Source organism: Danio aesculapii, chromosome 8 (genome assembly GCF_903798145.1).
Source record: "Danio aesculapii chromosome 8, fDanAes4.1, whole genome shotgun sequence".
Taxonomy (NCBI): Eukaryota; Metazoa; Chordata; class Actinopteri; order Cypriniformes; family Danionidae; genus Danio; species Danio aesculapii.
The window spans coordinates 383718-402466 of record NC_079442.1 but is presented as its reverse complement, the minus strand read 5'-3'; the positions used below and the strand labels follow the sequence as shown (position 1 = coordinate 402466).

Genomic DNA, 18749 nt, shown 5'->3' with positions numbered 1-18749 from the left:
GAGGACAGCAGAACACTCCTCACGCTAAAGTTCACATGATCCACTGCAGCTGTGTGTGAAATTGTGAATTGAATTTGAATGTGTGTGTGTGTTTGAGTAATTTATGTGATTGTATGAGAGAGTGATTGTGTGTATTAGTGTGAGTTTGAGAGTGTGTGAATCTCTGTGTGTGCTAGTGTAAGTGTGTGTTTCAGAATATCTCCCTTTGTGTTGCAGAAGAAGAAAGAAAAGTTCAGCTTTGGGAAAGTGTCGGATGAGGAAATGAACGCAGACTTCTGGGTGTACTGCCCCTTTAAACAAACCATAAACAAAGGCGCTTCCTCTAATAAAAGCTCGTTCAGGTACTTCAGTTTATTCTAATCCTCTCCGTCTGTGCTTCTATGGTTTCACTTCAGCTTTTATCTGTGTTTTAGTACAGTTTACAGTGGAAAAGGTCACCGTCTACCACAGATATGGAGAGTCGGTTCCTCCTGTGTGAGCGGTTTGGATAAGTTTTCTTAAAGGGACAGTACACTCATTATTCTGTGCTCATTTCCTCCTCCTCCAAACCTGTTTGAGTTTCTCTCTTCTGTTGAACACTTATTAAGGATTCTGGAAAAACAGACTCCACTTCCACAGTATTTCTGTTCCTCCTATGACTGTTTCTTCCAGCATTCTTCAGAAGATCTTGTTTTGTGTTCAACATGATCTCATGTAGGTTTACCTCTTGAGTGTGAGGAACTGATGAGGGAATGTTCATTTTGGGCTGCACTGTGCCTTTAATAAAAACATGTGAACTGATTCGTGAGATGTCCACAGATTTGAGGACGATTCGTCCTATTTTCAGCTTTCTGCATGTGTTTCTCCTTCCGTGTCAAAGTATATCTCACTGATGTACGTCAGATATCTCAGATGACTGACACTTCTGTATGATTGTGGTGTCACTTGAAAAACCTTTATTATTGTCAAAAACAAAAGCTTTAAATGAACAATTGCAGAATATCAACACATTTATTTACATATATACAGTATTTTACAATTGAAAAAATTGTGTGTGCGTGTGTGTGTGTGTGTGTGTGTGTGTGTGTGTGTGTGTGTGTGTGTGTGTGTGTGTGTGTGTGTGTGTGTGTGTGTGTGTGTGTGTGTGTGTTTTGTGAGCTCCTGTCAGACTCCCGGATTGGGCCGCTGGACCCCAAAGGCAGTGATGAAGACGTTGATGACGACGATGATGAAGATGCAGCCAGTGGTGATGTTCTCCAGCAGATTCAGACGCAGGTGCTTCTGTTCATCGTTCACATTCCACTTCACTGCGCTCGCAAACACACAACACAACACACATCAACACAACTCCATAAAACACAACCAAACATAACATATCACAGCATGACATGGAAGACACGACATGAGACACTCAGAATACACAGCATTCTCATACCGCTGGGAAATACACAAACTATTATGAAGCAATGGCAAGAAACAAACTGAAAATAGCTGCAACCCATACGGTAATCTGATATACGGCCAAATATGAACTCGTATGCAAAAATCAAAGCTAAAATATTTGTACTTATATGTAAATATGTGTAATTCCAATGGTTTTTGCAATATCTTTATATACATGTTGCTTATAGGATGTGTATTTTCTATATGTGAAATCCAAACTTGTATGTCATATACTGTATGTAGTTTGCCTATATAGCATACATGTATATCAGATTTCTATATGGGACCCATCAATTAGCAAGGATTAAGAGCTTTAAAGGCACAGTTCGCCCAAAACTCAACATTTCCTCAAAGTTTCCAAACTTGTATAATATAATATATATGCATGTGTATATGTATATATGTGTATATGTATGTATATGTGTGTGTGTATATGTATGTATATGTGTGTGTGTGTATATATATATATATATATATATATATATATATATATATATATATATATATATATATATATGTGTATATATGTATATGTATATATGTGTATATATGTATATGTATATATGTGTATATATGTATATGTGTATATGTATGTATGTGTGTATATATGTATATGTATATATGTGTATATGTATGTATATATGTGTGTGTATATATATGTATATATATGTATATATATATATATATATATATATATATATATATATATATATATATATATATATATATATATATATATATATATATATATATGTATGTGTGTGTGTGTGTGTGTATATGTATATGTGTATATGTATATGTGTATATGTATATATGTGTGTATATATATGTATATATGTATTTGTATATATGTAGATGTACATATGTATATGTATATGTGTGTCTGTGATAGACATCGATAGTAGGAACAAAAACATTATGGAAGTCAATGTCTGTTTTTTTCAGTATATTTTCCATTGTGTTCAACAGAAGAAAAGGTTTTTGGGTGCACTGTCTCTTTAAGACACATATATAAAAATATGCAGCACTGTAGCCTCACAGCAAGAAGCTCTCTGGTTCGAGTCCCGGCTGGGTCAGTTGGTGTTTCTGTGTGGAGTTTGCATGTTCTCCCCGTGTTGGTGTGGGTTTCCTCCGGGTGCTCCGGTTTCCCCCACAGTCCAAACACATGTGCTATAGGGGAGCTGATCAACTAAACTGGCCGTAGTGTATGAGTGTGTGTGTGAATGAGTGTGTATGGGTGTTTCCCAGCTTCTAACATTTAAATATAAGAAAACATGTATCCCGTTTTTAACTTTTGTTTCACTTTAATAAGCCTTATAGCGCCACCTATGTTTTGAAATGGTTAAAAATTGGCACAATCCTTCAGAATCATATAGTACATGTGCTCCTCTAATGTAGAGAAGATCAGAGTGTTCATTTTGGAATTATAGACTTTTGAATATATATCTGAGTTATTCTTCATCGGCACACTTAAGAGTAAGAAATCTGTAGTCTGATCAGCCTTTAGATCAATATGCAGAAGTGTGTGTGTTTCTGCTCAAAGAGTAAATGAAAGGCTCTTCAGAGGGACGCCTGAGGTCAGCAGGGATACAGAACTGCACACACTCAGAGAGAAAGGTTCTGCTGATATGTAGGTCAAACACAGAGACATGAGAGTGTATTGTGAGGCCATTGTTATGTGTTGCTCTTCTAATCCTGAATTCAGATTGACGTTCACAGAGTGTTCCTGAAGCAGATCAGTGCTCAGTATGGTTCACTGATTCACTCAGCCGTTCTCTATATTAATGAAGATCTGAATATGAGAATAAATGGGTTTGGATTTATTCATGGTTATTCAGCGCCGGCTGTAAACATTTTTGTGAAGAACAAAAAAACCAAGCAGCATCATTTTTGCTGAGACTAGAACTCCTCCATTATAGATGAGTGTCTCCTCTTCAGCAGACCACACACACACACACACACACACACACACACACACACACACACACACACACACACACACACACACACACACACACAAAATAACAAGCACTGTTGTGTGATCTTGAGTTCAGATGCCTCATGATTGAACACAATCTTAGTGAATCAGTTCTGGAGTCATGTAACCGAATCAATATGATGACTAAATAATTACAACCAATCGCATCATCTGTACATCCACTGGTTACTCTAGTTAACCAATCACGTCATCTGTTAATCTACTGGTTAGTCCAGGTAACCAATCACATCATCGGTAGATCCATTCGTTAGTCTAGTGAACCAATCACATCAACTGTTGATCCACTGGTTAGGCTAGTTAACCAATCACATCATATGTAGATCTATTGGTTAGTCCTGTTAACCAAATGCATCATCTGTTGATCCACTGGTTCGTCAAGTTAACCAATCACATCATCTTTAGATCCGCTGGTTAGGCTAGTTAACCAATCACAACATCTGTAGATCCACTGGTTCGTCAAGTTAACCAATCACATCATCTGTTGATCCGCTAGTTAGGCTAGTTAACCAATCACATCATCTGTAGATTCACTGGTTCGTCAAGTTAACCAATCACATCATCTTTAGATCCGCTGGTTAGGCTAGTTAACCAATCACAACATCTGTAGATCCACTGGTTCGTCAAGTTAACCAATCACATCATCTGTTGATCCGCTAGTTAGGCTAGTTAACCAATCACAACATCTGTAGATTCACTGGTTCGTCAAGTTAACCAATCACATCATCTGTTGATCCGCCAGTTAACCAATCAAAACATCTGTAGATCCACTGGTTCGTCAAGTTAACCAATCACAACATCTGTAGATCCACTGGTTCTTCAAGTTAACCAATCACATCATCTGTTGATCCGCTAGTTAACCAATTACATCATCTGTAGATCCACTGGTTAGGCTAGTTAACCAATTACATCATCTGTAGATCCACTGGTTAGGCTAGTTAACCAATTACATCATCTGTAGATCCACTGGTTAGGCTAGTTAACCAATTACATCATCTGTAGATCCACTGGTTAGGCTAGTTAACCAATTACATCATCTGTAGATCCACTGGTTAGGCTAGTTAACCAATTACATCATCTGTAGATCCACTGGTTAGGCTAGTTAACCAATCACATCATCTGTAGATCCACTGGTTAGGCTAGTTAACCAATTACATCATCTTTAGATCCACTGGTTAGGCTAGTTAACCAATCACATCATCTGTAGATCTACTGGTTAGGCTAGTTAACCAATCACATCATCTGTAGATCCGCTAGTTATTGTAGTTATGCAATCACATCATCTGTAATGAGACATGCTCATGTTAATAGCAGGTGGGAGAGGATTCTGCTGAGCTTTAGTCATGAGATGTCGTTTAGTGCATTAGTAGTGTGTATGCCCTGGTCTGTGCTCTAATCCCTGCTGCGTTCACTAGTCTCTCCTCTATTTTCACCCTGTGTTTGTTCAAGAATCTGTTCGTTCCACAGAAGCTGATCCTGGCCAGAGTTACTGCCACTTTATCAGCCAATCTGAAGAATTTCTCCAGAAACTGATGTGCCGATACTCTTATACCAAAACATGCTGAAGCTGATCTTTCATCACTCTTCAGCTGATTGTAAGGGTAGGGGTTATCTAGACAAGAGGGATTCCATTCACTGAACATAATCTGTTGGTGTAATGATGAAGGGTTATGGAACTGGCGTGATATTCCTCGAGGTGGATGTGGTTAAATACTGCATTCTGCTGAAGGCCCTCAGAGCGTTTGGTCTGTGTGGACTAATGCAGTGAGAGATTCTGCAAACCACACTAATGGCAGCCTGTGTCTGTTGCCAGCATTTCTCCTGTAAATCTTCCGCTGACAGTGACAGACTCCTGCTCTGTGTCCTCTCAGACACTGAAGTTTGGGCTGATCGTTCAGTCAGATCAGTGCATGGTGTTTTTAAAGGGAAAGTAGGTAAGGATGATAAGATGAATCTATGAGATGGAAGACTGTGATTTTGCAAAGACAAATCCTGGAAAAATGTCAGTCTGAATATTACAGTCACACACGTAAAGTCCAACTACAAGCCTTATATGTAGTGTATGTTTAACTATTTAATAACTGGCAAAGTATGGAAGAAATGATGGATGAACAGGGTTATGTGTAAGGATGCTCTATATATGCTTGATATACACTCACTGGCCACTTTATTAGGTACACCTGTCCAACTGCTCTAACACAGATTTCTAATCAGCCAATCACATGACAGCAGCTCACTGCATTTAGGCATGTAGACATGGTCAAGAGGATCTGCTGCAGGTCAAAGCGAGCATCAGAATGGAGAAGAAAGGGGATTTAAGAGACTTTGAACGTGGTATGGTTGTTGGTGTCAGACGGGCTGCTCTGAGTATTTCAGAAACTGCTGATCTACTGGGATTTTCACGCACAACCATCTCTAGGGTTTACAGAGAATGGTCCGACAAAGAGGAAATATCCAGTGAGCGGCAGTTCTGTGGGCGCAAATGCCTTGTTGATGCCAGAGGTCAGAGGAGAATGGCCAGACTGGTTCCAGCTGATAGAAAGGCAACAGTAACTCAAATAAGCACTCGTTACAACCGAGGTCTGCAGAAGAGCATCTCTGAACACACAACACGTCCAACCTTGAGGCGGATGGGCTACAGCAGCAGAAGACCACACCGGGTGCTGCTCCTGTCAGCTAAGAACAGGAAACTGAGGCTACAATTCACACAGGCTCACCAAACTGGACAATAGAAGATTGGAGAAACGTTGCCTGGTCTGATGAGTCTCCATTTCTGCTGACACATTCGGATGCTCGGGGCAGAATTTGGCCTCAACAACATGAAAGCATGGATCCATCCTGCCTTGTATCAGCGGTTCAGGCTGCTGCTGGTGGTGTAATGGTGTGGGGGAGATTTTATTTGGGTTCATTAGTACCAATTGAGCATGGTGTCAACACCACAGCCTACCTGAGTATTGTTCTGACCATGTCCATCCCTTTATGAGCACAGTGTCTCCATCTTCTGATGGCTACTTCCAGCAGGATAACGCACCATGTCATAAAGCACCAATCATCTCAGACTGGTTTCTTGAACATGACAATCAGTTCACTGTACTCAAATGGCCTCCACAGTCACCAGAGCTCAATCCAATAGAGCACCTTTGGGATGTGGTGGAACGGGAGATTGGCATCATGGATGTGCAGCCGACAAATCTGCAGCAACTGTGTGATGCTATCATGTCAATATGGAGCAAAATCTCTGAGGAATATTTCCAGCAGCTTGTTGAATCTCTGCCACCAAGGATCTGAAGGCAAAAGGGGGTCCGACTCGGTACTAGTGAGGTGTACCTAATAAAGTGGACGGTGCGTGAAAATACACGAGTAAAGATGTTTGTATATTTGAGATTTTCTTCGTGTTGTGCCCTAGTCAGTCAGGTGTGTGTGTGTATGTGTGTGTGTGTGTGTGTGTGTGTGTTGTTGATCACCTATGAAGATGAGCAGGATGCCCACCAGCACCTGCAGACAGAGGGACAGGCTGATGAGTGTGATCAGGGAGGTGTAGAGGCTGAATTGGGGCCCCTGCTCCAGAACCGCCTTCAGCTGGGACGCGTTGGCCATCAGCAGAGCCACGTCCAGCATGCTTTCCGCCGCACTCTTCTTATTAGCATAATGATTCATGTTCAGAGGAGCGCGAGACACCTGATCAGAGAGAGACGCATCAGCACAGAAACACACACTCGCTCCTCTCCGCATGCACCACACACTCCTATCAGCACATTTCTGCACAATTTCTGTTGGATGTTTGACGACATGGTGGCTCAGTGGTCAGCACTGTGGCCTCACAGCAAGAAGGTCTCTGGTTCGAGTCTCAGCTGGGTCAGTGTGTGTTTCTGTGTGGAGTTTGCATGTTCTCCCCGTGTTGGTGTGGGTTTCCTCCGGGTGCTCCGGTTTCCCCCACAGTCCAAACACATGCACTATAGGGGAACTGATCAACTAAACTGGCCGTAGTGTATGAGTGTGTGTGAGTGAGAGAGTGTGTGTGTGTGTTTCCCAGTACTGGGTTGCAGCTGGATTGACATCCGCTGTGTAAAATATATGGTGGATTAGTCTGTGGTTCATTCCACTGTGGTGCCCCCTGATGATTAAAGGAACTAAGCTGAAGGAGAATGAATGAATGTTTAACTAGAGAGAGGGTGGGACATATAGAAGCTCCTCCCCTTTTTATAAAACAGCCAATAGAGTGTGGTTTTTCTTTTTTTATTTAAAATAATAATAATGAATAAGTGTATTTAGTTTTGGCCAGATTTTTTTGTCATTTCAGTTCTGTTTTCGTATTCATCTGAAGTACGCCGAGGCGTTTAGTGTGCTCCGCAGGTGAGTGGGTTTGACAAACCACCTGTAGAACAGAATATCTCCTCTGCATATGCTTGGATGGGAATAAAGTTAATAAAAAAATTAATATATGTTTTATTCTCACTTGTAAGTCCCTTTGGATAAAAGCATCAGCTACATGTACATGTAAGATGTCCAAAAAAAAGATGTACAGAAAAGATTTCGGTCCCACTTTATATTAAGTGTCCTAAACTAATATGTTCTTACACAGGAATTAATAATGCGTTACAATGTGCTTATTGTGTAAATACATGTATTTACTGTGAACTCATGCTTGATTAAATGCCTGTATGTAAATACATCTGTAATTAACTTCTCTAACTACATCTGTAAACGCCCTGTTCACCATACCACACTTTAACCCAACCCTTAAACCTACCCATACCACCAAACATGTCCATAACCCGACCCCTATCCCAACTCAAGAGCACCACACGTGTTCTCAAACACATTCTGAACACAGTAAGTACACAAAAGAAAGACGGCGCTCACTGACAGTATAGAGTCCCCATCACTATACTGGGGCATTAGGACCCACACAGACCACAGGTTGAGCGCCCCCTGCTGGCCTCACTAACACCACTTCACACAGTAATCTAGCTTTCCCATGTGGTCTCCCATCCAGACACTGACCAGTCTCAGCCCTGCTCAGCTTCAGTGGGCGAGCATGTGAGAGTTGTAGAGAGCGAGCTGCCGGCTTTAAATAATACTCTCTGCTCCTTTATGGTTTCCATCTTCATTCCTTTATTTCTTGTCATCCGTCTTCTCAGTATCGGCCTGTTGACTGTGCAGTTATATTGACAGGAGACTCTCCATCTCTCTCTCTCTCTCCTGCTGTTGAGTGTGTTCCAGCAGCTCATCGACCCTCCATTGGGAAATTACATTTGTCTGATTCTCTACAGAGCTTTTAGTTACACTGCACACACACACACACACACACACGCGCGCACCCACACACACACACAGAGAGAAAGCTCCATGGCCCGATTCACCTCTAGTGTACTTGGAGTCAGCACTAAACACATTAATTCACACACACACACACACACAGCCTCACACATACACTCACACACATGCATATGCACGCATTCACTCACACATGCATATTCACACACTCATTCATTCACATAAACACATTCATTCACACTCACACATGCAAACTCTCCCTCAGACACACACTCACACATATAATAACCCCTACACACACTCGTGCACATACACTCACACACGCTAACTTACACACACACACACTCATGCAAACACTCATTTATTCACATACACACTCACATGCAAACTTACACACACACTCGTGTGCACACACACACTCACTTACACACACATTAAGTAGTTTGAACAAGCAGAAAACATCATTTTTTGAGTATGCACACACACACACACACACACATGCACTGACACACTCATTCCCTCACACACAAACACACATGCACATTCATGCACACACGCATATGCACGCGTTCACTCACATATGCAAATTCACACACTCATTCACACACACACACGCTCACACACTTCCACATGCACACACACTTCACTGGAAGTGGCATTTCATAAGCCGGCTTCACTTCCTCCTGCTGTTTACTCAGTGGAGCTTCTGTACAGAACATCAACACATCCTCTGGATCAGCACACACACTTCTGAGGTTAAGATCATTGTTTAGATCTATATCTGCAGTTCATCATGCTGAAATTATTTGGCGAATGGGTTGTGGATATACCAAGATTAAATTAGACTATGATGGTTCTGATTGGCTGAAATGTGCTTAGCCACGCCCAATTCAAACATTAATTTGCTTTAAGTGGAACATGAGAGGTGGAGCTCAAAACAAAACCCCGCCCCCTACTCAATATTCCGTGTCAGGAAATGTGTCATCATGCTGTAAACAGACGGCTTTTACTTTCTGTTCACACTAACTTTACAGGAGGGAATACATCATCCTAAAGAGTCATGTTCACAACACTGTCTACTGACAAAATATTGCATCTATATCTACTTCCTGTTTTCAGCTGTATATGCTAAATTCATATTTATTCAGATTAGTGTCGATGCAGAACACGTCTGCTGTACTCAAAGGTCTGATAAGCATCTTAAAAAGGTCCAATGTACGCACATTCTAATTTATTCATAAGTCTCTTTATTCATCAGGCATCGCCACAGCGGAATGAACCGCCAACTATTCCAGCATATGTTTTACGCAGTGGATGCCCTTACAGCTGCAACCCAGTACTGGGAAACACCCATACACACTCATTCACACACACACTCATACACTACAGCCAGTTTAGTTGATCAGTTCCCCTATAGCGCATGAGTTTGGACTGTGAGGGAAACCGGAGCACCCAGAGGAAACCCACAACAACACGGGGAGAACATGCAAACTCCACACAGAAACACACACTGACCCAGCTGAGGCTCGAACCAGCGACCTTCTTGCTGTGAGGCCACTGTGCTGACCACTGAGCCACCGTGTTTCCAGTAAAAGATACGTCTTCCAGATGTAAACACAAACATCAGATAGCCGTCTCTGTGATGGATGTTTGCTAATCAGGGTTTTATATAATTTTTTTCAGACACAATATAGTAACTATGTCTGTATGATACGCTCTGCACAATAGTGTGTGTGTTTGTCCAGTGTGTGTGTGTGTGTGACAGACTACAGTCGTCGTGCTGTTGTTAGTAGGTTTATGAGCTGCAGACGTACCTGGAGTCCAGAGGCTCTGTTTAATTCAATGTCCGCCATGGGCTCTTCAGTTCCTCAGGATCATCAGGAGAACAGCAGGATTTCCCAGCGGTCGGTATATGATCTCTCCGCTGATGTCTGCTTTACACTCATACACTATTTACATTGTCCTCAGTCTCTGTGTTCGCTGTCTCAACCACCTGAGCTGCTGTAGCACTATACCTGTAGCCTGAACAAATACTAATATACAGTAAATACTACAGTGTCTTCTGGACCATACTAAAGTAAACTATATTATACTGTGAAGTGTTTAGAACACTGTTAATGACTGCTCCAGCATACTGTAGTATTAACTATAGTGACCTGATAAACTGTACTAAATACTGTAGTATACTTTAGTGTTACCACAGTAAACTGTGGTGTATTGTAGTATAATATAACCTATAGCTGGAGAAAACTACAGTACTCGGACATTTGTTTATATTACTGTAGTTGTTGTGTTACCATAGCAACTGCAGAATCTCCACAACAAATCAATTTGTATAGTTCTTGTGTTACCGTAGCAACTGCACAACCACCAGAGATCAATTTGGATAGTTGTTGTGTTACCATAGTAACTGTAGAATCACCACAACAGATCAATTACTGCAGTTGTTGTGTTACCATAGCAACTGTAGAATAACCACAGATTAATTTGTATAGTTGTTGTGTTACCATAGCAACTGTAGAATCACCACAACAGATCAATTAGTATAGCTTTTGTTACCATAGCAACTGTAGAATCACCACAGATCAATATGTAGTTATTGTTACCATAGTAACTGTAGAATCACCAGAGCTGATCAATAACAATAGTTGTTGTGTTACCATAGCAACTGTAGAATCACCACAACAGATTAATTTGTATAGTTGTCATGTTACCATAGAAACTGTAGAATCACCACAACAGATTAATTTGTATAGTTTTTATGTTACCATAGCAACTGAAGAATCACCACATATCAATTTGTATAGTTATTGTTACCATAGAAACTGTAGAATCACCACATATTAATTTTAATAGTTTTCATGTTACCATAGCAACTGAAGAATCACCACAGATCAATTTGTATAGTTATTGTTACCATGGCAACTGAAGAATCACCACAACAGATCAATTAGTATAGCTGTTGTGCTACCATAATATTTTACTATAGTATGGTTCAAAAACACTACAGTATTTACTATAAATTACTCTAGTATGTTAATGTGTGAATGTAATGATGAAGATTGCTGTATATATTAGACTGATACAGCTATATCTGAGTCTTGTTTGTTTGTAAAGGCAGAAACTGGTGTCAGTAGGTGCAGAGAAAGTGACTCAAGTTTCAGAGTGAATATCTGAGCTGGAGCTGTTATTGTCTAACTGAGGCTTGTGTTACACGAGGAGGAAACTCAATAATACACCTTCACCACTGGCTTTACTCTGTTAAAGATTTGCTTTTAATTATAAATATGCTCTAATCTGGTTTGAAAACTTCAAAGAGACGTTTCTTTCTTTTCTTCAGTGAAGGAACTCTGGGAATGCACTATGAGAAATGTTGTTTTGAACATTCTGATGATTCTTCTGCCCTCCTACATTAAAAATAAAACAGTTCTTAGCTGGCATCTTCAGCTCTGTGATCAACATTTAACATCCACAACATTTGTCCATGCTATAAATGGTAGAATAATTAGACTATGCTTATTTTATTTGTCATTTTAGGCTGCTGATTGTAATATTAGCCTGGTGGATATTTGACTGTTGATGAACTATCCCAAATAAAACTAAATAAATACATAAAAAATAAATTAAAATTAAACAATAAATGTTCTATGAGTAACCTAAAATAATTTAAATATTTAGAATGATAATATTGCAAATATATGAAAAACTCACACCAACATAACCACTGACACTATCTTTAATCTTGTTTCAAACTCAGCTAATTTTCTCATTGAACATTTAACACTGAAATCAAATGAGGAATCAAAATGAGGAACTTAAAATGAGGAAAAATCTATCAGTTGAAAGCAAATGACCAAAACATGCAAGCTCCAATGAGAATTAATAAACATAATGGCATCTGAATACTATTAAACAAATAAATAGTAAAAAAAAAATGAGTAATATAGTTTATAGATATGACTTAAACTCACTATTCTAATAAGAAAATCAAAACTGAGATTTTAGAAATATTTTAACTACAAAAAAGTGAAGTTTGTCTGACATAATGGAAAACGTCTTATGCATTTAAGCTGTGTATTGACACAGTAACATTATTTTGAAGCCCTAACAATGCTAATTTCTGACTACTGGATTCATCTGCAGTTGCTTTGAAACTGTAATTATTGTAAAAAGTGCAATACGAATAATTTATAACGATAATATTAGTTATTTAAAATGTGTATAAAGCACACAGTGATGTAAAGTGTGTATTTTAGGTAATGGCGATGGCATATTTATGTGTTTTGATATTATAGGGCTAGTTTTGTTACGGAAATCTGGCAACCCTAAATATAGCCATGCAGCCGGAAAAGAGCAGCAGGGAAGTTCTGTAAAGTATCTCTTTTTTTAGCAGAAATGAGGCTGAATGAATAATGAGTAGGGGCTGATCTGATGATGATGATGATGGTGAGGATGATGATTTGAGGAGGATCGGCCTGAATTCTGGGAATGCTCCGCTGCTGATGGGCGTGGAGGATTGCAGGATTCAGGGATTCAGCACTCCTTTTCACACGGAGAAATTTCCAGGGGAAGCCGAGGTGAGATTGCGGATTTAAAGCCGGTAAAAGAGTGTCGTGATAAACCCGACCACCCGAGACCCCGGAGATCCAGCACACGTAAGTCCGCATCTGAATTGTTGTTTACCGGATGATTTGACGATTGTGTGCGTCGCACCTGCAGGAGCTCCAGGCGTCAGTCATTCATTCTGCAGCCGCTCAGAGCGCCTCCTGGGCGGGCAGAGAGCTCAGCACACGCCTGTTCTCCTGGAGCATCCGCGAGACTCGCTTTACCGCAGTGTTTGCGTTTCAGAGATCAACATTCACAATGCATCGCGTTTATAAGTGTTTCATTATTCTGATTAAGCGGTCGTCCCTATTATTAGCATGGGTTAGCATTTAAAGGCCACACTCTTACTGTGACATTAGTCGTGCAGTAAATAATGATCATAAATAATAATGATAAAAATAATAATCGCGCTCGTTTGAAAGCAGATTCTGACGCATTTATGGACATTTTTATTCTCAGAACAGGTAATCCATGTTTTAATTTATATACATGAAGTGTTCATTTATTGCATTTTGACAGACTCACCACTCGGTTTGTCTCGCAGATTTAATTAATATGTCGTAAATATGCGCAATCTGTTTTATAATGTGGCATTACGTGCATATTTAATGAAGTGTATGATTGTTTAAATGGGTCACCAATCGATTCATTGATTAAAGAGGAACTATAGCCTGTAAAGATGAATATAAAACAAAGTTTATAACTGGAGGTTGTGTAGCGGCTATTGGAGTACATGTAACAGGGAAATGCTGTTCTTTTTCCTCTTCAGGGTTTCTTGTCGCATCTTATTTGTGGAAATATTTCATATTTTTCTTTTCCTGAATAAATCACACAAGGACATTTGCACCATTGCTATAAACATTACCTTCATAGCTGCTTATTAAGTATTAAATTCAGTCCTATTTGTTTGCATTTTAAACATTATCTTATAAAGAGGTATAGTGTTGCCATTTATATACATAACATACATGCATGCATAAAAGTGTATAAAACTCACAATTTTTATGGATTTATCTGTCAAATTTGAGCTTAAATTAAAGAGAGAATGATAATCAGTTTAGTTAAATGCTGTAAACATGCTTTAAAAAGGAATATTAAAACTGACATTTCATGTTTACTTGAATAACTTGTTTATTAAAGGTGTGTGTGTGTGTGTGTGTGTGTGTGTGTGTGCGTGTGTGTGTGTGTGTGTGTGTGTGTGTGTGTGTGTGTGTGTGTGCGTGCGTGTATATGTGTGTGTGTAATTTGGTTTTCTACATCAAAATCTGTGTATTCGTTTAACAAATTACACATTTGTTGAGTATTTTGAGTTCTTTTTTGAGAGTACCATTTTATAGATCATTTTCTCTTAAAATAAGGAGCAAAAAACAAACTTCTAATAAATAGTTTTTCCAAAAACATTATTATTTTATTTGTTTTTTCATTCTTGAAATACAAAGAATTTGCATAGAGACTTTGGGCTCTCTCATACACCCGGCACAATAAGGAGCAAGACGTGTTTGGCGTGATGTGTTGCTGTTTTCAGACCAGAGCATATATAATAATATATAATAAAACAATCATTTTCAGTTTTGCGTCATTAATTATGATTAATTATAATAATGACATTTATTATTAGCAGTATTATTTATTATCTGTATATTTATATTTGTTTTAATGAAAACTAGTGTAGATTTGTCCACCTGTGTGGTTTTGGAGACGTCTGTATCACCATATGGGCCATAAGAACAGGACGTGTGTTTGGAGATAACTATATACACATATAGTTATAGTTATAGTTATAGTTGTTTGACCACACTTCATTATTATTGTTCATTTATTCCTTTGCTGGAGATTAGAGCTGAATTTAGAAATAGTTTAGAAACAAATCACCGGTTTCCCCCACAGTCCAAACACATGCGCTATAGGGGAATTGATCAACTAAACTGGCCGTAGTGTATGAGTGTGTGAATAAGTGTGTATGGGTGTTTCCCAGTACTGGGCTGCAGCTGGAAGGGCATCTGCTGTGTAAATACATTCTGGAATAGTTGGTGGTTCATTCTGCTGTGGCGACTCCTGAAATAGAGACTAAGCCGGAGGAAAATGAATGAGTTTCAATGCAACACATGTGCAAGTGGTTAATGAGTTGTGTTGTGTTCCCACAGATGCACGAGAAGTAATGTTAGTGAACATGCGTGAGTTCTGATTGGATAAACATGGAGCCAAAAGTGGACTGCTGCCCATCGTCGGTGCCGAGCTCTCAGCGGGATCTGCAGCTCCACATCTACGAGACCATCAGCGAAGGAAATGTCAATAAGCTGGAGAATTCAGCGCTGGTGCGGGCGGGCAGCGACCCCAGCTCATACCCCTCGTCCCGACGCCAGAGATTCATCCGCCGGAGCCTGTGGTTCACCGAAAACGACGAAACGCAGCCGGACGAGTGTGTGCCGGAGTCTGAACAGCACAATAACATACTGAGCATCGACCTGCGCGCCATCGTAGACCGAACACGCTCCAGTCTACAGGCAAGGAGATTTCAGTATTCAATGCTAATGAGCTGGTGCTCTTTCAGAAGAGGGCGGAGCTACAGACGGCTGTGTGACAGATGTAAAACAGCAGTGTGTGTGTGTGTGTGTGTGCTTCAGTGTGAGTGTGTGCTTCATGCTTCTGTCAATCTATGTCGCTCCTGTCTCTGTTCATCTAAAACTCCACATCTAGAATCTTCTTAGTCTATGCTGACATGGCTAATGGACAGACGGCTGCTTCTCACTCAGGGCTGCTGTTTATGCTAATGAGATGGAGAGATGATGGGCACTAGTGGGCGGGGCTTTCCCCCTCTGATGACATCATATAAAGGGAGAATGTCAATCAAAGTGTTTCTGCATCAAGTCTGATTCTAACCAACACAATTAATTCATGTTGACCACTAGAGACTGGAGATACTCACACACTGCTGACACACACACACACACACACACACACACACACACTACTGGGTTTAAACCCGCATAAAATCATTTCTGCATAATTGGAGCCCTTTAAAATGTGACCTGCGGTTGTTTAGAGAGACACCAGTAGATGGCGCCAAACACACGAGTGTAAATATAAATATAACATATGCTCTATATTTTCTGCTTTTGCTTAATGAAATCTAGGCACTAACCTTTACTCTGGTCAACACATTATTTACTTTGATATAAACTACGATTACTAAAAATAAAACTGAAATTGATATATAAAAACTAAATAGAGACGTGTTAACAGCTCAAATAAACGAAACCAAATTGAACAAAACTATTAATAAAACAAACTTAAATTAAACTGAGGTGTACAGCAAATTTTTAAATAGTATTGAAGTAAAAACTAAATTAATAATGCCATGTACTATACTATACACTATAATAATGCTGAATATTATACTATATTGTTGTTAAAGTAAATAATAAAAATATAATATAAAACAGACCCACATAACATATACAGTTCTCAAATCTGATTGGCTGATAGCCGTGCAATACTCTGCAATATCAGCACGCATACAGCCTCTTCACCCTTCTGTATTACTCCGCCCACATAGAGTGACAGATCAATAAACTCACTACAGTTTGACTAATATTGCAGCTGTTGGACAACATGATGCACGTCTGAGGCTTTTTAGGTGAGAATGTAGTTGTTTAGACTCCAGCAGTTTATTCATGAGGATAGTGCCTATTTTAAATAGTTATCATTTGGAGATTCAGCACGTCAGCGACAATCAGCAGGTCAGACTGAGCAGAGTAAAGACGGCTGAGGTTGACCATTCACAAGATGAATACAGAGACCACTTAATAAACCCTTAGAGGAGAAAACTCAGCTTAATTTCTAACTCCAGCTGATCAAATCCTTATTAAACTGGTAAATGACACTCTAGGTTGATCTCTTTCTGTTGTATGTTGTAGTGCTGTGTTTATACCATAGTAACTGTAGTGTGTTGAGCGTGAGATGGTACTCACATATCAGGAATGTGTGTATTTTGTGTTGGCCACTCTTAGTGTAACCCAGAGTAACGTTTTGGTTGGTTTTTGGTTCATTTCTAATGCGTCTCCTGTTTTTGCTACTGCAGACTAGTTCAGTAAACAGAAAGACAGAAGAAATGCCCGCATGTGTTTAGCGTTTTATCACAAACACAACAGTAATCTGCTAGTGTTTGTGTTGCTTTGGCTGTTTCGGGGTTCATTACTGTGATCTCCTGATTGTAACAGAGAAATTCTGGGAAATCTCTGTAGACTGATGGCATTTCCTGCTGTTCAGCCTTATAATCTTCAAATGTGAGCAAAATCAGCTGTTTTCTCAACACTTTAGACATTACGCTAGAGAATCACTCAAACACTAGCTCTACAGTGATGTTGGTGAATGAGCAGCGGCTTCTGCTGTTCTGACGTCAGCTGCAGATGTGAATGAACGGCGGAAGAAAGTAGTTCCTCATCCAAAAGGGTTTTAGACTCTCCGTGTTTGATTTCTTTCTTATATACATGATTATGCCGTTAAACTGTTGTATAAACACAATATCACACGAGTAGCAGTGCAATATGGCTGCATATCAGCACTGGTGGGACACTAACGTACGCCTCCCACCAGTGCTAATATACAGCCACATCGCACTGTTACTCGTGTGATATTGCTCATGTATACAATATAAAGCGCTATATTATGCTATAATAATGTTGTTTACAGGATGGGTCGAGTACGGAGAGCCAGAAGGGTCAGACAGCTCCAGAAGAGCAGCAGGAGCAAGCGGACCCTAAAGCGGACTCCACTGACGGGATGAAAGCCACTCTAAAGTCGGCCAGCGAGGATAACGAGGAGGAGGCGGAGATGAAGGCGGTGGCCACGTCTCCCGGTGGACGATTCCTCAAGTTCGACATCGAGATCGGCCGCGGATCCTTCAAGACCGTCTACAAGGGCCTGGACACGGACACCTGGGTGGAGGTCGCCTGGTGTGAGCTGCAGGTGTGTGTACTGCTGGACTGGGATATGTAGAGTGTGTGCGTGAGTGTGTTTGTTTGTGCATGTGTTTGTGTGTTTGTGGGGGTTTATGTGTGTGTTGTGTTGTGTGTGTGTGTTTACGTGTGTTTATTTTGTGTGTGTGTGTGTGTGTTGTGTGTTGTGTTGTGTGTTTGTGTTTACGTGTGTTTATTTTGTGTGTGTGTGTGTTGTGTGTTGTGTTGTGTGTTTTGTGTGTGTGTGTTTATGTATGTGTATTTGTGTGGGTGGGTGTGTGCGTGTGTGTTGAGTTGTGTGTTTGTGTTTACGTATGTGTATTTTGTGTGTGTATGTGTATTTTGTGTGTGTGTGTGTGTGTGTTTATGTATGTGTATTTTTGTGGGTGTTTGTGTGTGTGTGTTTATTTATGTGTATTTTTGTGTGTGTGTGTGTGTGTGTGTGTGTGTGTGTGTGTGTGTGTGTGTTGTGTTGTGTGTTTGTGTTTACG

The 18749-nt window shown here is 40.0% G+C and overlaps 2 protein-coding genes across 2 annotated transcripts in view; one reads left to right on the top strand and one right to left on the bottom strand.

Annotated features, from left to right (window-relative positions):
- Positions 1-1143: 1143 nt before the first annotated feature.
- LOC130233992 (ninjurin-1-like) lies at positions 1144-7075 on the bottom strand. The gene is made up of 2 exons (XM_056464270.1): positions 6883-7075; positions 1144-1286 (listed from the first exon to the last, which is right to left on the bottom strand). Exons 1-2 carry the CDS (start codon positions 7073-7075, stop codon positions 1144-1146), a joined length of 336 nt encoding a protein of 111 aa, XP_056320245.1.
- A 6248-nt stretch (positions 7076-13323) lies between these two features.
- Positions 13324-18749, top strand: part of LOC130233991 (serine/threonine-protein kinase WNK2-like) — a 44942-nt gene continuing 39516 nt past the window's right edge. Inside the window, exons 1-3 of the mRNA XM_056464269.1 lie at positions 13324-13350; positions 15445-15804; positions 17993-18268. Of these exons, the coding sequence (XP_056320244.1) occupies positions 15496-15804; positions 17993-18268 (585 nt within the window). The 5' untranslated portion in view covers positions 13324-13350; positions 15445-15495. The remainder of the gene's footprint in view (positions 13351-15444; positions 15805-17992; positions 18269-18749) is intronic.